The sequence below is a fragment of the Drosophila gunungcola genome, chromosome 3R (assembly GCF_025200985.1).
Source record: "Drosophila gunungcola strain Sukarami chromosome 3R, Dgunungcola_SK_2, whole genome shotgun sequence".
Classification (NCBI taxonomy): domain Eukaryota; kingdom Metazoa; phylum Arthropoda; class Insecta; order Diptera; family Drosophilidae; genus Drosophila; species Drosophila gunungcola.
Genome location: NC_069139.1, coordinates 20,539,768 through 20,557,157, shown reverse-complemented (window position 1 = coordinate 20,557,157; position 17,390 = coordinate 20,539,768). Strand labels below are relative to the sequence as shown.

General features: G+C 45.9%; 5 protein-coding genes across 6 annotated transcripts; 2 read left to right on the top strand and 3 right to left on the bottom strand.

The window, feature by feature from the left end:
* Positions 1-530: 530 nt before the first annotated feature.
* LOC128262072 (LEM domain-containing protein Bocksbeutel) lies at positions 531-1,988 on the top strand. Its single transcript, XM_052996112.1, has one exon. The coding sequence runs from the start codon at positions 614-616 to the stop codon at positions 1,835-1,837; it is 1,224 nt and encodes a 407-aa protein (XP_052852072.1). The 5' UTR covers positions 531-613; the 3' UTR covers positions 1,838-1,988.
* A 1-nt stretch (position 1,989) lies between these two features.
* Positions 1,990-4,620, bottom strand: LOC128262064 (dnaJ homolog subfamily C member 3). Its single transcript, XM_052996100.1, has 3 exons — positions 4,106-4,620; positions 3,931-4,044; positions 1,990-3,589 (listed from the first exon to the last, which is right to left on the bottom strand). Exons 1-3 carry the CDS (start codon positions 4,200-4,202, stop codon positions 2,304-2,306), a joined length of 1,497 nt encoding a protein of 498 aa, XP_052852060.1. The 5' UTR covers positions 4,203-4,620; the 3' UTR covers positions 1,990-2,303.
* Positions 4,621-4,950: 330 nt separating this feature from the next.
* Positions 4,951-9,841, bottom strand: LOC128266335 (zinc finger protein 883). Its single transcript, XM_053002792.1, has 6 exons — positions 8,981-9,841; positions 7,504-8,323; positions 7,254-7,340; positions 6,004-6,474; positions 5,661-5,810; positions 4,951-5,603 (listed from the first exon to the last, which is right to left on the bottom strand). The coding sequence occupies exons 1-6, from the start codon at positions 9,131-9,133 to the stop codon at positions 5,524-5,526; spliced, it is 1,761 nt and encodes a 586-aa protein (XP_052858752.1). The 5' UTR covers positions 9,134-9,841; the 3' UTR covers positions 4,951-5,523.
* A 216-nt stretch (positions 9,842-10,057) lies between these two features.
* LOC128254428 (protein Son) lies at positions 10,058-13,286 on the bottom strand. Its single transcript, XM_052983539.1, has 2 exons — positions 11,267-13,286; positions 10,058-11,203 (listed from the first exon to the last, which is right to left on the bottom strand). The coding sequence occupies exons 1-2, from the start codon at positions 13,109-13,111 to the stop codon at positions 10,487-10,489; spliced, it is 2,562 nt and encodes an 853-aa protein (XP_052839499.1). The 5' UTR covers positions 13,112-13,286; the 3' UTR covers positions 10,058-10,486.
* Positions 13,287-13,551: 265 nt separating this feature from the next.
* On the top strand, positions 13,552-16,410 carry LOC128254465 (importin subunit alpha-4). 2 transcript variants are annotated; one of them, XM_052983603.1, is made up of 6 exons: positions 13,552-13,711; positions 13,953-14,134; positions 14,194-14,574; positions 14,635-15,465; positions 15,585-15,761; positions 15,819-16,410. In XM_052983603.1, the coding sequence occupies exons 2-6, from the start codon at positions 14,075-14,077 to the stop codon at positions 15,912-15,914; spliced, it is 1,545 nt and encodes a 514-aa protein (XP_052839563.1). In that variant the 5' UTR covers positions 13,552-13,711; positions 13,953-14,074; the 3' UTR covers positions 15,915-16,410. The 2 variants fall into 2 exon arrangements, with proteins under 2 accessions (XP_052839563.1, XP_052839571.1); XM_052983611.1 differs by having other exon boundaries at positions 13,569-13,711; positions 13,993-14,134.
* Positions 16,411-17,390: the final 980 nt, after the last annotated feature.

Here is a 17,390-nt window from a genome sequence, read left to right as displayed (position 1 = left end):
AGGTGGGGAAACATCGATGGCAACATTGATGTCATCGATGTTTTCAAAACATCGGTTTCATTGATGTTTGGCGATAATCATCGATGTCGGTCCTTCTCTAGTATCTCCTCTCTCGTCATGTTAAATTATCGTTATAACATCTATGTTAGGAAACAAATGATTTAACATTTGTAATCGATGTCATCGATTTTTTCTCTTTTGATTAGATCGATGTTTTCCCACCTGTTCTCTGCTTTTCCTCTGCCGCAGCACTGATTTAACGTCTCTAACATTTGAACAAAACTGATCAGGATTATGAATTGTATCACCATGGTTGTGGATTCTAGCATATTGTAGGACGGTATCGATATTTTCCATCTTCCAACAGTGGGCGAGAAAGACATGTAAATTGGTAGTAAGAGAAGTCTCGATTGCAATTTTACTCAATTGTAATTTAAACCCCTTCCAATCGTTTAAAAATACGCTAAAAAATTTGGTTTTTGTTAGTCAGCACTGGCTGACTATCGATATATGCCATTCATTTTCATCGCTGCCGTTTCGTCTCTATTCGCAAAAACAACAATCAGTGACGACATTGCTATTTTTGTTTTGAGTTTCACCATAGCTGCAAGAAATGTCGGATCTCGCTTACCTAGACACGTTGTCGAACAAGGAGCTGCTTGCCAAATGCCTGGAGCACGGCCTACCCGGCGTCCCCGTGACGGGCAGCACACGAAACGTCATCGTGCGCCGGCTGAAAGCTGAGATTTCTGGAACACCGCTGAACAAGAGCAAATCCGCAAGTAAGAAGTCGACGCCCAGACGTGAAACCGTACACGGCAGCCAGATGTCTACGCCCACGTCGGAGCCAGTGCGTCGTACACTTGGCCGTAGTGCAGGTCGCATCAATAGCAGCGGCAACCAGATCACCGAGCAGGGTCGTCGCACCATAGCCTACGGTCTGGACAACACCTCGATCTCCGGAAGATCCGTGCAGACCACCACCACAGTCTCGGATGTGGGCTCCCAGTCCGAGGACGATGACTACTACATGGTGGATGCACCGGTTGTGAGGTACCATGCCAAGCAAACGCCACCCAGGGAGGATAAGCAGCTTCGACGCTCTGTTTCGCTCACCAAATCCGGAGTGCTGACCACATCCTACACTCGCGAAGTGGAGCAACCGCAGTGCGAGCAGGAGGACATACCACGAAGCCACACCTACGAAAGGCCACATGTGCCAGCCGCTCCTCTTCACTCACTTCCCACATATGAACCACGCATCGAATCCCCGACGTACAGACGCACAGATTTGGGATTCTCGCGTCCGCTGCTGACCCAAACCAACTTGAACTCCACCAGTTACCAGGAGGCATCGGGATTCAACCCATCGCTCTCGCCCGTTTCACCAAGAAACACGTTCAGCGGATCGGCCAGGCCTTTTGGTGGCCCAGCACCAGCTCCCCTACTTCCTCGCCAGCGCCAGACTGTTACGACCGGTGGACACAACTTGGCCCGTGGTCTTCTGGTTCAGCCCACCACCTCAGTGAACACCCTTTATCCGCAACTAAATCAGTTCTACGACCAGCCAGACAACGCAGGCGAACCCATGGACACGGAGAGCGAATCCGAGGTGGAGGAAGCACCAATCCGGAGAAGCCATATCCCAAACACACGATCGTCGCCTCTGGCCAGGAAACCTCTTTTGAGACATCAGGATCAGGTGTCGCCCATGTCGCAGTTCCGTGCGCTGGCTGTATCGCTGGATCAAAAATATAATCTCAAGTTCTACTTCATACTAGTAGTGACGGTGATGTTGGCCACAATGGTGTATGTTGTTTTGACACCCAACGCTTAAGTCTAAGCATTTTTTACTTGATAGCATCGGAGCTTTTTGCATTTGGTTTTGGTTACTACACTCATATTGAAGTCAGACATCAGCGAAGATTTTTCATCTAGACTTCACACCTAAAGACTACTTTAAATTCCAAAAATGTTCGCAGTTCACAATTCAGTTCAAATTTCCAAGTCTTTAATTGCTTGTTTTCGCATATTGTTTCTCTTTATACATAATTAGAAAAATGTACTACATTATAATTATTGTATTTTATTAAATAAACTAATTAAATATAAGTGCTCAGTGTGTGTTGTTGCGATTTGTGTGTGTGGTACTTTCTGACAACGGACCAGGGGATTTTTATGATTTATGCTACTATTTACACGCCATTCAAATGAACAAAACAAACAGTGTAAAATCGTCAAGGGATATTGGGGATCGCGGCTAGGACATCACAAAGCGAATGGCTGCTGGAGGCGCTGGCTGACTAATTGAAGTGGAACTTGAACTGGAACGGCGACCCGTGTTGGAAGTGGCCGAACGGATGTTCGCCATGGAAGCCACCGCGCTGGTTGGCCTCGGGATCCAGAGGATCCTCACCGTTGTCGAACTGGCGACGCTTCTCTGGGTCGGTAAGAACCTCCTTGGCGGCGGCGATGTCGATAAACTTCTTCTCGGCCACCTTCTTCTCCTCGTCCCGGAAGTTGTCCGGATGCCACTTCTGCGCCGCCTTCCTGTACGCCTTGACAATCTCCTGTTTGTTGGCGTTGCGCTTAACGCCTAATATCTTATAGTAATCCCTGCGCTCCGACTGCTTCTGCAGCTTTTTGGCCCGCTGAATGCCCTCTTTCGCGCGGTTGTTGCTCTCGTCCAGGTCGAGTGCCGCCTGGTAGGAGTGTATGGCATCGTCGTACATCTCGGAGCCCAGCAACGCCTCCGCCCGATCGCAGTAGACCTGGGCATCCTTCATAATATCCAGCGCCTCCTTGCACTGCTGCAAGGCCTTGCCAAACTGCTCGTCGTTCGTGTAGCAATTGCAGAGCACCTTGTGCCCCTCGTACCGGATCATCGTCTCCTCCGGTTCATTCCGGAGCACCGCCTCTCCAGCGGATATGCACTCGGCAAACTGCTTCTCCTCGCGCGCCTGCTCTGCGTTTACCAGCTGCTTCTCCACCTTGCGCAGCTTCTTATAGAAGGGGAAGCAGAGCTTGTGCTCCGGATCGAACTTCAGGCACTCGCGGATCTCCTTCAAGGCATTTGTGGCATGGCCAATGGTGTACAGCAACTGGGCGATGTTGTAGTGACCCTCAGTGCTGTCCTGGGTGAGTCGATTCACCTGACGCAGGTCTGAAATGGCGGACAGTGGATCGTTGACTGCAATGTAGGCATCTGAACGAGCCTGGCGGAAGGGCACAGCCCACGGCGAGATCTCAAGCAGCTGTGTGATCATGGAAATGGCGTTTTGGTGGTCCTTATGCCCAATTAACTGCTGCACTAGCTGCCATTGCTCCTGGGCGGGGGCCAAGCGGGAGTAGTGCTCTAGCACCAGCCCGTTGTTGGGCTCCTCTTGAAGCACTTGCTCAAAGTCCAGGATCGCTTGTTCGTACTCGCCGCTCTTCATGTGCACCACACCCCGCTGAATACGGGCGGCCGTGAAATCTGGTTTTAGTTCCAAAACCCTACTGAAGTCCTGGACGGCAAAACGCGTCTTGCCCAGCGCCAAATAGACGGTGCCTCGCTTAAAGAGCGTTAGGTAGTTGTTGGCATCACCCTCTGCAGGGAAAAAATTGGGTTAAATTAAAGTAGTGGGTTTAAAACAGGTTGGAAATACCCGTGTCACCAGTGTCTAGTTAAGTAAGGTTAAAGCAACATATTAATTTAAACTAAAAATACTTGAACAATGTTGATCTTTTAAAATTCAAAGCAATTTAAAGTCAAAGTTTGGACATCTATTTGGCTTTCTATACGGCCTTAACTCTCGTATTTGCCTTGGTAACTGCACTAAACTACTGATTAATATGGCATTAAATTAAAGCATAAAGTTCGGAGATTTCTATTATCATAAAGCATCCCAGCACGGGTATTTCCACTCTTTTTTAGTTGTTTATAATTACCAACAGCCGCATGGTAGTGCGTCAGTGCATCCGACAGCTGCCCACGGGCCAGAAGCTCCTTGCCCAGCTCCAGGTGGTTCTCAATGTCCGCCGGACTCGCGGCCGACTCGGCGCCTATGCGAAAAACAATGACGTGTAGTTAGGCAGCCTTCATAGATAAGGAATGAAAAAGTACCTTCCAGGAAGAGCTCCAAGAGAAGAAGCAGCAGGCAGGCGGCCAGTTTCTTCTCGCCTCCGCCGACCATTAGTAGGTCACTCAATGGCAAGGCCATGATGATGGGCCTACGTGTACTTAGATGGTTCCACGAAACCTGTGTGGGCGTGATTTGGAGTTGATTCCGAATCGACACGCACGTCAGATCTGTTTGGCGTGGCAGCTGCTAATCTCTACGGTTGCACCCCGCCCCCTCTTCCACTGGCGGCCTTCACTATAACGCGGCTATTATGGATTTTGCGTCCGTTTTTGGTCAACTGTCGGCACCGTCTGCTCTTTGATTATCTAAACTCTGAATCGGTCAGCAGTTGCTATTAAGTTTCTTTAATGATATGGAGCGCACTGGTGGTCTCTGTGGGCATTGCTGCCACTGCTGGTTTGGAATCGCGACCGCTGGGCACTGAACTTTTCGCTTATAAATATTATAAACTAAAAACTGACGTGTTCACGTTCTCTAGGGATGGGAGATTGCTAGCCGCAGGTGATACTTCTCACGAATACTTGACAGAGTCACGAGTCGCAACTATCGTATGTGGGCGGTGACCATTTAGCGACAATTTAGCCAGAACTAGTTTTCCTTATAATGAACGTAACCTTTTGATTTAACAGATTTTAATGTCAAGCAAATTAAGAAAGTTTTTTTTTTTTTATAAAACTTGCGCACACAATTTTAAAATTAAATGCAGTCTTTTTACAAATTTTGACTGTGAGCATCAGCTTTCCGGTTTTGTTGTCGATAATTTTTAAAACATAAGTAATCGATAACTGCCGCCAAATTGAAACAAAAAGGCAGTTACAGCTTTGGTCAAATGAATGTTTATTTGGAACATGAATTTGGTAAATATATCTGCAGCTACATATATTAAAATCCATAGTATATTGATATTTTAAATATTCTTATACATTTTCAGTAATTATTGTAAATACTTCTCGGTTTTCATCTGGTAATAAATGCATTTCTTGAGCATTAAAAGTTTGCCGTAAAGCTTAAATTGCTCTTTTAACATATTTTTTGTTCTCATTGCTTATTGCTTATCGCTAAATGGTCAAGTGGAATAGATGTGCTTGAGCGTGACAGGCGTTCTGTGAGATATATAGATAGAAAGAGATATGGGGCTTAAGAGGCTTAAGGACTGACTGAAGAAATGGAGAGAGATGTATGGGAAATATAGTAATATTTGGCTAAGGAGTATTCTAAATAAAGCTCGAAGCACATAATCGATCCAAAGATCGCTTTGTGCATATGGTCTAGTGTTTGGATGGAAGGAATGGTCTGTGTAGATTCGAATTCTGTAGTTTCCGAGAGCTACGCTCCCAATGCAACACAGTGTTTCGACGTTGTGCTTGGCTAAAACAGGAATCTTTGCTGTTCCACTTGGTTAGGAAATCACAATGTTGATCAGATCATTTTTATCCAAATCAGAGTGCGGCTGAGAGGCGTGAGACTTTTGCATGTGAGCTGGAAATGATTTTGAGCTTATTAGAACTAGCTTGCTTTATGGTTTTGTATACATACTTTTAAGCTTAACGTGCGTGACAAATCGTTCTTGACAGACATCGCATTTGTAGTAGGTTTTGCCGGTATGAACCCGCTGATGCAGCCGCAAAGACTTCTCGAACAAATATGCCCTACCGCAAACATTACACTTGAAGTTCTTTTCCAAGACTGAAAAAATATTATAGCTTATATGTTTCAAAAGTTTTATTTTTGAATAAAACAAATATAAATATAAAAAAAAAAAACATGCGTTATTGGGTTAAAAATATTAGATTTTATCTTTGGTTACATTTCGCTCGGTGCTTCAAGACATTCGGTTAGATATATATATATATATATATATATATATTTATTCACTTACCTTCATGGCTCAATCGGTGCTGTTTTAGCACATACTTTAGGGCGAAGGCCTTGCCGCAGACATCACAGACATTCTTCTTCTCCTTCTCGTGAGTCTTGATGTGCCATTTCATGTCCTGGGCGCGCTTGAACCGCTTGGAGCACTGCGGACAGGCGTGCGGCCTATCCTTTTCCGAGTGGACGGCGACATGCCGCTCCAGCGCCGACTTCATGTTGAACCGCTGTGTGCAGCTGCCGCACTGAAAGAGTCCGGAATACTGGCGCTCCCGCTTCTGCTGCAGCACCCGCTTATTGTTGGCGATCACCGGAGCTCCAGGACGCTGCAGGTGCTCCACGGACATGTGATGGATCAGATCCTGCTCGCTGGAAAAGGGCTGGCGGCACAGCATGCATTCGCTCCGCTCGATGGCAGTTAGGTTCTCCCTATGCCGCTCCAGCATGTGGATCCGCTTCTCGGCATATGATGCGAAAACTGTGGAATCGGGGAGACAAGGTTTAATGCTGATCGATGGATGTTTAAAGGGTGGCTAGTCGTAGGGTGTCATGAAATAGAAACATATGCACTCGGAAAAACAGATCGTTTTGAAATTATAAGTCGGCTTAGGATTTCATGATTCTGATATAATATTAAAAGTTATTAATAAAAATTCAACAAATGCAAGTAAGAAATAAATTCTAAGACTTTTTTTAAATCAATAACGAAGTTAAAAGTTTAATTTATACAGTTTGTTAAGTATAAAGGATAGGTAAGTATTATCACAGTTTAAAAATTTGCATTGCTTTTAAGTTTTTTTTCGTCGACTCCGTAATTTAAGGACGATTTTGTATATATGATTGCATGCTGCTCTCCGGGATTTCGTACGGTGGATGGAGTTGGTTATGCAGTGGTTGGTTGGTTTGATGGGTTAAAACGCTAATCAAGTGGCTAAAAGGAAATCAAAGTACAAAACGTTTGCTGTTCCTTAATCGCATGCGATGGCTAAAAAGGTGTACAAAAAGAGCTGGTTTAGCCATTATGTTTACCGTTGCTTTAGGCTTGACTAACACACTATTAGAGGCGGCAGAAGCAGCCGGACTTGGCTCAGTGTCTATGATCTTAAAGCGCTTGTTGGATGTGAGAATGTTCGGTGATGCGACAGATTGATATATGATTAATGCTCATGTTTATGAATAGTTTGATTAGTCCCTTTGGAAGGAGCGGAAGATCCTGTGTAGCTGGCCACGAATTAGAGCATGTCCATTTTTACTCACCCTCCGTGCAATTTGCACATTTGTAGGGCTTCTCTCCGCCGTGCTGTCTAAAGATGTGCCAACGAAGGGTCTTCAGATGAATAAAGGCTAGGGAGATATAATAAAGAGTGGTCTAAAATTAATAACTAATTATATAGCTTGGTAACTTATACTTTTACGATTTAAAGTCAATTTTCGGAATTAAAAACTTAATTCAGGAAGATTGTCTTGAGATTAGGATTAATACATAAGAAGTGCGTTCTATTCGTACTTTTTCCACAGAAGCCGCAGTGCTCGCTTTTCCTGGAGCTGGTGCCCGTGTGGGTGGCCTCGTGGCACATAAGGTGGCGCTGGCTGATGAAGAGCCGTTCGCAGCCGCTGTGCCGGCACTTGAACTGGCGGTCCGGATTGTGCCACTTCATGTGGTAGTTAAGGCTTTTGCGGGTGTAGAAGCGCTTCTCGCATAGTCCGCACTCGAAGTCCGTCTCCGAATGGTACTTTTCGACGTGGTGGCGCAGATTGTGTCGATCGCCGTACTTCTTGCCGCACACCTCGCAGGCGTGTTGCTTCTCCACGTGGCTGTTTTTCAAGTGCACGGTCCTCGAAGCGGCATCCTGGAAGCAGGCCTCGCACTCCGGACAGTTGTACGGCTGCTCTGAATCATGGCTGGCATTGATGTGCTCTAGCAAAAGTTGTTGCAGCTGGTATCTTTCCTGCGGCCTCAAGCAGAACTTGCAGGCATAGCTAATGGTCAGTTCCGGAGAGGCAGATTCCTCCGGCGGTTGCTCCACCTCCTCCTCTTCGATGTCTACGGCATCCACGAAAATTTCTGTGGGGTCAGTGGCAGTGTTTGGTTGTGTTTCGGCTGAAACCGTCGTTGTTGGTTTGGTTGTTTCGGTTCCCCTCTGCTCCTCTGCTTGGTCCAAGTCCTCCTGGTGCTCTTCCTCCAGGCTGCTGGCATCGATCTTGTCGTAAATATTTGACAGCTTCAACTGCGCCTCCTGGCAGGCCACTCGGAATGCGTTTATCGAGCAGAACTTTGTAAAGCAGTCGCTGCAGATCTTCTGAGGCAATCCATCATTTGGTGATATCTGAAATTAGTCGTACTTTGTTTAATTGGCACAATTTACTTTATTTTCAATTTAATAATTATCAAAATTGAATGGCATTGAGATATGAACGGTGTGCTTTTTCAACATTTTAAAAAAGTTTAAGTTTAATTAAGATTTTGCAGAATGGGGAGTTGTATCTGTAATTAAATGAGCCACTGTGAAAACTGTTGAGACTGCAAATTTTCGACCCAATCGGCGACTTTACTGTACCAAAAATTCATTAGCCAAAAAATGTCCAACAAACCTACATAAGTTTAACTACATATATTTTTTGGTATATTTTTATTGTGTTTTGTTGTGTTATTAACCCAAGTGACTCTTCCAGCATTGTTTCACTAAGACTGTGCGCAATTTAATGGCAATTCGTTGCCAACACACAAACTTTCACTTGCGAAAAGTTGCAATTTTTAAAAAGAGGCAGCAACAATCACTCCACACAGTAAAAAAAATATAATAACTACGGTGTTTTATTAACATATGAATTGTAACCTTTTCTAGTTTCTAATGACTTCTAAATCCAAACAAATATACTCAGAAAATTTGTTTTCTTTTATTCAATTTAAACTGTTAAACTAAACTACGAAAGTTATATTTTCTTGGTCTAAGGTGCCATTGTATTCGGTACACTGAACTCACCTTGAGATTCCAGTTGACGAACTGCAGGCGTATTTGGGCCATTTCGCTTGGCCAGCAGTTGGGATTGTGGAGGTCCAGGAAGTGGCTGTTATTGCTGCCATTCTCGAAGTCGCAAACAAACATGGAAATCGCACAGGTGCGACACGTTTCCATGGCGGCAGCCGCAAACAAAGTGGCCAGCGAAAATGCGGCAGGGCATCAGCAATATGCAACGGCAACGGCAATTGCAATGGCAACTGCAACGCCCAAATTCGGTACGCCAGCCATTCATGTGGTGTAATTATGCAACATTACGAATTACATACGTTGGCTGTTTGCTTGTGCCGAATCGAAAACTAAGGCCAAATCCGCAGCCACATCCCAAATCGCAGTGGCTCGAAAGCATCTGTGCGGTGGATATTATTTTCACAACAAATATTTTTGCACGTTTATTGGATTGGATGCTGTTTGGGGTTGCGACTGGGACTGGGGCACTCAGAAAAGTTTTGTCTGTATCCGGGTGACGACCTCTGTTCCTTCTTGGCCCGTCCTGCAACGTGCTGCCTGCTGCCTATCCAATCCAATCCGTGCTCGCCATCCGACGAAGTTCGAGCATACGCGAGAACTGACCTTCGTCGAGGAGCAATCTTTTGAAACTTGCAACGGCGAGAGACTTAAATGTACCCCACCGTTCAACCCAGTCAGCTGTTCGGCTTTGTTTGTGTACTTGCGCAAAAGCCCCGTTAACAGCAATAATCAAAGCTTGCGTGCGAAAACTGCAAGCCAACGGTGGCACAGTGAGGCGAATTGTGGTCGAATTACAGGGTTTAGCGAACTCCCCATGCCCCACTTTGCTGTGGCCCACTGTCGATTTAAGCTCGCTCTCCCACACTCTCACTCCAAGTCCCTTGCTCTCTCGTTCGCAAAAGCTTCATTCCCAAAAACTTCAAATCTCACGAAATAACGGTTAAGATGGTATGACACTGGGAAAAATTAAGTTATTCAATTGTAAAATAAAATTTATTAAGACAACCTCTACGGTTAAAGTTAAAATGTATATACAGATGTAATTAATATAAAGAACAAATCACGGATGGCGTTGTTAAAGTAATTTCATTTTTGTCTAGGAAGTGAGACTCGAAGTTCGTTAAAAATGTTTGGCCTCCCTTTTGTTAATGTCTCCTTGCTTTTATCGCTTTGATTTAGAATTAGTTGTATCTATAAATTGTTCTTACTTTAGGGTTTAAAATTTAAAATTTGTTTGGCGATTTAAAAAAATATAATGATGTGTTCGAAAAGAAATAGAACTTACATAATTTAGGCAAAACATAAAATGTTTCTACATTTATTATATGCAAGGAAACGACAACGGGTCCTCAAGGTTTAATGTAATTTTAACGGAAAATAAGCAATTCCAAAGCAGACGAACAAAACTTTACAACTAAGAGATTTAAGACTACTTTATGTACAGATTCGGGACTATATTTAACTTACAATCTAGAAATTATCCTATGCCTAGCGCCGATTCTAACTGGGCTGAAGTATGCCCAAAGCTCTCAAACATAACGTGGCCGCGTTAAGCTTAGCTTCCTTTTTGTTATTACATCCTCGTTCCGGCGTGTACGTCTGTCCGTTGATCTCTACGCTGAAAAGGAAGGAGCGGTTGTGGGCAGGACCGATATCCTGGCGAAGCTTGTACTGAGGCGGCGTCCACTTGTTCTTCGAGGTCAGTTCGTTGAGCACGCATACGGGATGCTTGTCCTGGGTGACCAGTGGCGTTCCAGCACACGCCCCTGGTCCTGGTCCCGGTCCCGAACCCGTTCCCGCAGGCCCACTGCCTCCGATAGGTCCGGATGCGTTTTTGTTCCTCCGCTGAGCGGCCGACTGTCGCGATGGCGGCGGTTTCAGGTCCTCGCGCGACACCAGGCCGCGCTTGTCCAGTTTCACATCCAGCAAAAGTGGCTGCAGGGATCCAGTCTTACATCTGCCCAGCCCCTCGCCCGGTTTCCAGCCCATCTTCTGCAGCAGTGCCATTCCCATGCCACCAGTCACTGGCTTGGTGGAGGTCATTTGGTCCCTGCGCACCCACAGCTGCCGACCGCTGTTGAGCTCATGGGCCGTAAGCACCTGGGCACCCGTGCTCCCTGTAAATTGGCCGGGCAGGTGCTTCGAGTTGGCCCACGACGACATGTTTTGCTGCGCGTTGTACATCATTTTCAGCGCCTCAGAGTCCCCAGGATTATCCTAGATGGAAGACAAATAAATTAGTATCAGAAAATAGCAGCTTATTAATAAAGTCAAGCTTACCTGCAGGCGGCGAATGGCACTAAGACGCTGGGTAATTATGCTGGAGACGTCCATGGAGGGCGGCGTCATCTCCGGAAATATGGAGGCACTTTGCGCTGGCGTAACCGGCGACGCCGATGGGATGGGCACCTCGGGAACGAAGGGAGCAGCGGCGGTCGGAGGAGCAGGAACTATTGGATTTAGTAGAGCCGGAGGTACTGGTTGAGGAACAGCGGGTGTTGGGGTTGCAGCTGGTGCAGGAACTACAGGCGCTCCCCCCACCGACTTAAAAGCGGGCTCCTGCTGCTCCTGCAAAGGCATTGTCTTGGCAAATACGTTCTTTGGCGTTTCCTTGAACATATTGGTTGCCTGCTTGGCCGGCGGCAGAGAGGGCAGTGGCACCAGCGAATCTTTGCGCTCCACCGGCACCCACACCTCGTTCATGCGATGAGTCTGGCCCGAGGACACCGGGAATTGCATGGTTATGGCCTTGGTTTGCTCGTCCTGCCGGGCCTGCGCTGGAACCAGCGCCGTGGAGTTCCGTATGTGCATCACAATTGGTTCCCGCTCCTTCAGCTGAAAGGGATGATGAAATGCCTTAGCATTGCCATTTTTGTCCACATCGGAATCTTCGTCAGAACTCAGATCTGACAGCCCGTCGCCGTTGGAGATCTTCTTACAAAAGTCTGTCAGATCTTGAACACTGCGTCCGCCGTAACGCATCTTGACCAGCACCTTGTCCTTTATCTCCGGTGTCATGTTGGCCACGCCGGGTAAAGTACCTCGCTTGAACATGGTAATGGCGTTCTTGCGCGCGATCTCGAGAAGTCGCTTCTTGTCGATTACAAGCTCATGGGAACGTGATCTGGACCTTCTACTTCTTCGAGAGATAGAATCGCGCGCGTTTCGCTTCGGTGAGTCCTTGGGATCCTCCTTGCGTTCCTCCTTGCCATCGTAAAAGCTGTTATGCTGTCGTCGGCGGCCATTTGAAGCTTTTTCCCGGAGAAAGGACTCCTCGTCGGAGAGTGAGACATCGGAGAGGTCGCGCGCTTGTCGTGACTTGGTCCTGGCAGTGTCCGATCCTCTCGAGCGGTCTGACTCCCGGTGGCCATTGTAAAAGCTATTGTGGGAGCGGACACGCTCCTTTTCACGCTCCCTTTCCTTCTCACGATCGCGCTCCTTGTCCCTTTCATGTCGTTCCCGCTTGACGGGATGGGAATCTGCGTGACTGGTGGAATCCGCAGCGATCCGCTTCCTGTTCTCAGACTTTTCTTTCTCCTTCTCAGTGGGAGCAACTGCCGGTGCAGCCTTTTCCTTGGATTTGTCCCTATCTCGATCTCGATCCCGATCCTTTTCCTTGTCCTTGCCGTCTTTGTGTTTGTGCTTGTGCTTCTTTCGCTTGTGCTTGTGCTTGCCGTCCGCTTCGGAGTCGCTGCATTCGCCATCCGACTTGGCGGTCTTTTTCTTTTTAGCCTTCTTTTCCTTTTTCTCTTTCTTGACCTTCTTTTTCTTTTTAAGCAGATTCTTGTCGTCTAAGAGTTCCTCTGGGGGAGCGGCGTTGAACACGCCGAACAGCTCTGCGAGGATCTCGTTGGAGGACTTCACCGGCACGATGTCCTTCTTGTCCTCCGCCGAGATGGAACTCTCGCTGTCATCCGTTTCGTCGGCCAGATCCCTGCTGTTGCTTTTCTCTAGGGCCATTGCCTCCGCCTTGAACTTGGCATTCAGGGCCCGGAGTTTGGCCTCCACTTCAGCGTCCGGTTGCTCGCTCTTCACCTTTATTGGGACCTGCTCCGTAGGACTTGGCTGAGACTCCGCCATTTGGGGCTGCTCCACGCCCGCCGCTTTCTCTGTGTTCTCCGTCATTGCGCTTTCGCTGGCCGTGGCTCCTCCTAGTGTCCATGCATGCCACTGGAATCCCGCCACAGATCCCCAATTATTCTCTTTTGGTGTTTAAATGTTATTTTTTGCACGCCTGGTCAGAAGGGTTTTAATAATAGTGATGGCACTTCCAAGGTTTGCGATGGTTCAGTGCCCAATGCCATCGATAGTTTTGCAGGGATAATCACCGACAAGGAAAACCTTTGTTAAAATAGAAACAAAAACTTAATTAAAATGATTTTAATTTCAAAAAATTTGAATTACAATTTTTCTATTTAAATACGAAAAATATTACACGTTTTAAAAATGTTGAATACAAAAATAAGAAGCTGTAGCATTTATTAATATTATATATGTTTATCTAAAAAAAAGGCTAGAAAAAATCGAAACCGGCACAGATCTGTCGATAGGCGCGCCAACGACCCTGCCTATAAGTGGGCAGTCCCGATTTCCGAAGCGCAGCCAACTTCACCTACGTCGCTGTCACGAACTACAATTTTTATAAAAAAGGAAAGAAATTGAACATTTTAAAAGGCGTAGAAAGTGTCAGTGTCGTGGGAGAAACGCCATTTTTAAGCTGCAAACGTAAGTACCCGATGCAGAGGTGATGGAGAAAACCAATTAATGTCAACAGAGTTGCTAATTTCCGTGATTTTGTTCGCCATTTCTTTTTTCATCGCCTGCGCCATCGTGCTGTTCTGCAACTGTGTTGGTCGATTGTACGTTATTTTGTCTTTTGTGCGCGTTTGTGTGCGTGCGATTAAATTTTCGCCTCGGTTGGTGTGCAATTGAAACAAATTGTTAATTGTCCGACAAAATTGCCCAGGAGGCGTACGTCGCCATCTCAACGCATAATTGATTTTTAGCTCACGCATTCTTAACCAGCCAAACGCAGTTGCGGCCCCTTATTGAAGCGGCAAATAGGAAAAACCAAGAAGCGGACCGAAAATGACGTCTTTGGAGCAGAATCGTTTGCAAAACTTTAAAAACAAAGGGAAAGACCAGGATGTAAGTGATTCAAGGTTTGAGTATCCTGTTCCAAAATTGATGTATTGCTTAACTTTCAGGAAATGCGTCGACGCCGCAACGAAGTGACCGTGGAGCTGCGAAAGAACAAGCGCGAAGAGACCATCCTGAAGCGGCGCAATGTACCCAATCTGGACTCGAACACAGACGAGGACGAGCAGCTGCCCACGTCTATCAACCTGAAGAAGCTTGCCCAGGCAGCCGCCGACGCCACCAAGCCGGAGCAACAGCTGGCCGCCGTCCAGGCTGCCCGCAAGCTGCTGTCCTCGGACAAGAATCCACCCATCAACGATCTGATCCAGAGCGACATTCTGCCCATCCTGGTGGAGTGCCTCAAACAACACAATCACACAATGCTCCAGTTCGAGGCCGCCTGGGCCCTGACCAACATTGCCTCCGGCACCTCGGACCAGACAAATCAGGTGAGTTCAGCCTCCTCTCGCTGCCTTTTCTTTGTTCTAATGCTGGGTAATCCTCTTTAGGTTGTGGCCGCCGGCGCCGTGCCACTCTTTCTTCAACTTCTCAACTCGCCCGCTCCGAACGTCTGTGAACAAGCCGTCTGGGCCTTGGGCAACATCATTGGCGATGGGCCTTTGCTCCGCGACTTTGTCATCAAGCACGGCGTTGTCCAGCCACTGCTGTCGTTCATCAAGCCTGACATCCCCATCTCATTCTTGCGCAATGTGACCTGGGTGATTGTGAATTTGTGCCGCAACAAGGATCCGCCGCCACCGGCAGCAACCATCCACGAGATCCTGCCCGCACTCAACGTGCTTATCCATCACACCGACACGAATATTCTGGTGGACACAGTCTGGGCTATTAGCTATCTGACTGATGGTGGCAACGAGCAAATCCAGATGGTCATCGAGAGCGGGGTGGTGCCCAAGCTGATACCTCTGCTGGGTAACAACGAGGTCAAGGTGCAGACCGCAGCGCTGCGAGCCGTTGGCAATATTGTGACTGGATCCGATGAGCAGACACAGGTTGTGCTCAACTACGACGCGCTCTCATACTTCCCGGCCCTGCTCTCGCATCCCAAGGAGAAGATCCGCAAGGAGGCCGTCTGGTTCCTTTCCAACATCACCGCAGGCAACCAGTCGCAGGTGCAGGCCGTTATCAACGTGGGCCTGCTGCCCAAAATCATTGATAACCTGAGCAAGGGCGAGTTCCAGACACAGAAGGAGGCCGCCTGGGCCATCAGCAATCTGACCATTAGCGGCAACAGGGAACAGGTCTTCACCCTGATCAAGGAGGGCGTCATTCCGCCTTTCTGTGATCTCCTATCGTGCCAGGATACGCAAGTTATCAATGTAAGTAAATACTTCTTAGTTTAAAGTTTTCAATTGGCTTTTGTCTAATTGGATAATTTTTGCCCAAGTATGTCTTAAGATTCCAACCGAATTAAACATAATTTTTAACTTTCCCACAGGTTGTTCTTGACGGCCTGAACAACATGCTCAAAGTGGCCGACTCGCATGTGGAGGCGGTGGCTAACTTTATTGAGGAATGCGAGGGTCTGGCCAAAATCGAACGCCTGCAGAGCCACGAAAACGTTGAAATTTACAAATTAGCTTATGAAATCATCGATCAATACTTTACGGATGAGGTGAGTGACTAGTCTATCTGATTTAGAATAGATTTTTAAACAATTTTTCTTTTACAGGGCGAACAGACTAACATGGCACCCAGTTCCGACGGCACACAATACAACTTTGACCCGAATGCTGATAAACTACCAATGAACTCATTCAACTTTTAACGATCCAATCCGGAGGCAGACGAAGTAGCAGTGAAGTGAAAACCAAACGCGTGCAACACACATAATTTGGCGTTTATCCGTACACAACCCCTTGTGTATGAAAACCCGACGAGCCGCCAACCAATTCACATAATAATAGCATTATAATTTGTCCACCATACAGCAGCAATTAGACAGCCGGGTTCTTTTTAGGAACAAGGATAGGAACTCCGGAGGATACACAACGGAAAATCCGCTGCAATTCTGTGTTATCAAAATTACAAACTCCAGACATACACACACTTGTGAGTGTGTGGCTGTGCAATGCAAGGACTAATCCGATTGGGGTGACTCTGCTAAAGATCATCCAAAATATATACACACAGGAATGAAAAAAATTTCAAAACCAATGTAGAACTATTTGATTTATATGGAATAATTTAAATATGTACGCTTTTGATTTGTAATTGAAATTACATATGTATACATTTCTAACAAGAAAACGATAAAAGCAAAAGGCCACTCATCGTTTTGTTTCCAGGCAGATAAGTTAAGCGGAAAACTAAAAGCTCAAGTGTGTCTGGCCGTTTCGCGTTTCAACGGGAGGCATTCGAGGTGTCGGCCGAGTTGCTGCTAATTAGCATTTATTTGAGCTAGTGCGTCACTTGAGCACGTTTCCTATTAATGCGCAATTGCCGTGTTCCTCTATAGGGCAGCTAAAAAAACAGTATGCGCATGGAAACTGATCAAATATTTATAAACAATCGGATCACCCACACAAGTGGGAGGGATTACAAAAGAAGAGGCTGGGTGTTTTTACAATTGGTGTATGATCGAACGGAAAGTCTTCAAATTGATGACTAATCGGCAAGTCATCACATTTTCTTATCTTACGGTGAGTAGAGTAGTAAAGTATTTTTCTTAAAATCAATCACGTTTACTTATGAACACATTGCGTTCGTAGCTTAAAATTAAAATTAAGCAGTAAGAATGGAACTTAATACTTTTTAAAATAATTTACAAGACTTAAAAAGTCTGGCGGCTGTTTTTTGAAATAAAGTTACATTTACATGGTGCTTACAAACGATCTACATGAACTTTTACATTTATTTGTCAGAAAGAAACCAGTTTTGACTAATGTATTTTATTATATTTGTATGTTTAATTTAAGAAAAGCTCTAAGATATGGTCAAGTTTTTAAGAAAATTCGTTTAAATTTTGGGTAACAAATATACATTTTTTGACATTCTCATGTTGTTTATCTACAAGATTCATTTAGCTGCAATTTCTACGTTTTCTAACACTTAAAATAGAGATCATAAACCAAATTTTTTCAACACCTAGAATAAGTGTATTGAATATTTATATATATTTGAAATTTTTTGTCTTAAAAGTTATATTTTGTACTGTATATACATACATTTTACACACATATTTTTGTACATCTTTTGTTTTTTTTTTTGTATCTGACCAATTGCTCATCGCTAATATCGCGTG

Bases quoted from the DNA above. Each gene is read 5' to 3' on its own strand.
- LOC128262072 (XM_052996112.1), top strand. From the start codon at position 614: ATGTCGGATCTCGCTTACCTAGACACGTTGTCGAACAAGGAGCTGCTT.
- LOC128262064 (XM_052996100.1), bottom strand. From the start codon at position 4,202: ATGGCCTTGCCATTGAGTGACCTACTAATGGTCGGCGGAGGCGAGAAG. The intron at 4,045-4,105 runs GTACTTTTTCAT...TTTTTCGCATAG, and splicing joins CTTGGAGCTCTTCCTGGAAG to GCGCCGAGTCGGCCGCGAGT. The intron at 3,590-3,930 runs GTAATTATAAAC...TTTTCCCTGCAG, and splicing joins GCACTACCATGCGGCTGTTG to AGGGTGATGCCAACAACTAC.
- LOC128266335 (XM_053002792.1), bottom strand. From the start codon at position 9,133: ATGGAAACGTGTCGCACCTGTGCGATTTCCATGTTTGTTTGCGACTTC. The intron at 8,324-8,980 runs GTGAGTTCAGTG...GACTAATTTCAG, and splicing joins TCGTCAACTGGAATCTCAAG to ATATCACCAAATGATGGATT. The intron at 7,341-7,503 runs GTACGAATAGAA...ATATCTCCCTAG, and splicing joins CTGCGGCTTCTGTGGAAAAA to CCTTTATTCATCTGAAGACC.
- LOC128254428 (XM_052983539.1), bottom strand. From the start codon at position 13,111: ATGACGGAGAACACAGAGAAAGCGGCGGGCGTGGAGCAGCCCCAAATG. The intron at 11,204-11,266 runs GTAAGCTTGACT...TCTTCCATCTAG, and splicing joins GTGCCATTCGCCGCCTGCAG to GATAATCCTGGGGACTCTGA.
- LOC128254465 (XM_052983603.1), top strand. From the start codon at position 14,075: ATGACGTCTTTGGAGCAGAATCGTTTGCAAAACTTTAAAAACAAAGGG. The intron at 14,135-14,193 runs GTAAGTGATTCA...CTTAACTTTCAG, and splicing joins ACAAAGGGAAAGACCAGGAT to GAAATGCGTCGACGCCGCAA. The intron at 14,575-14,634 runs GTGAGTTCAGCC...AATCCTCTTTAG, and splicing joins CCTCGGACCAGACAAATCAG to GTTGTGGCCGCCGGCGCCGT.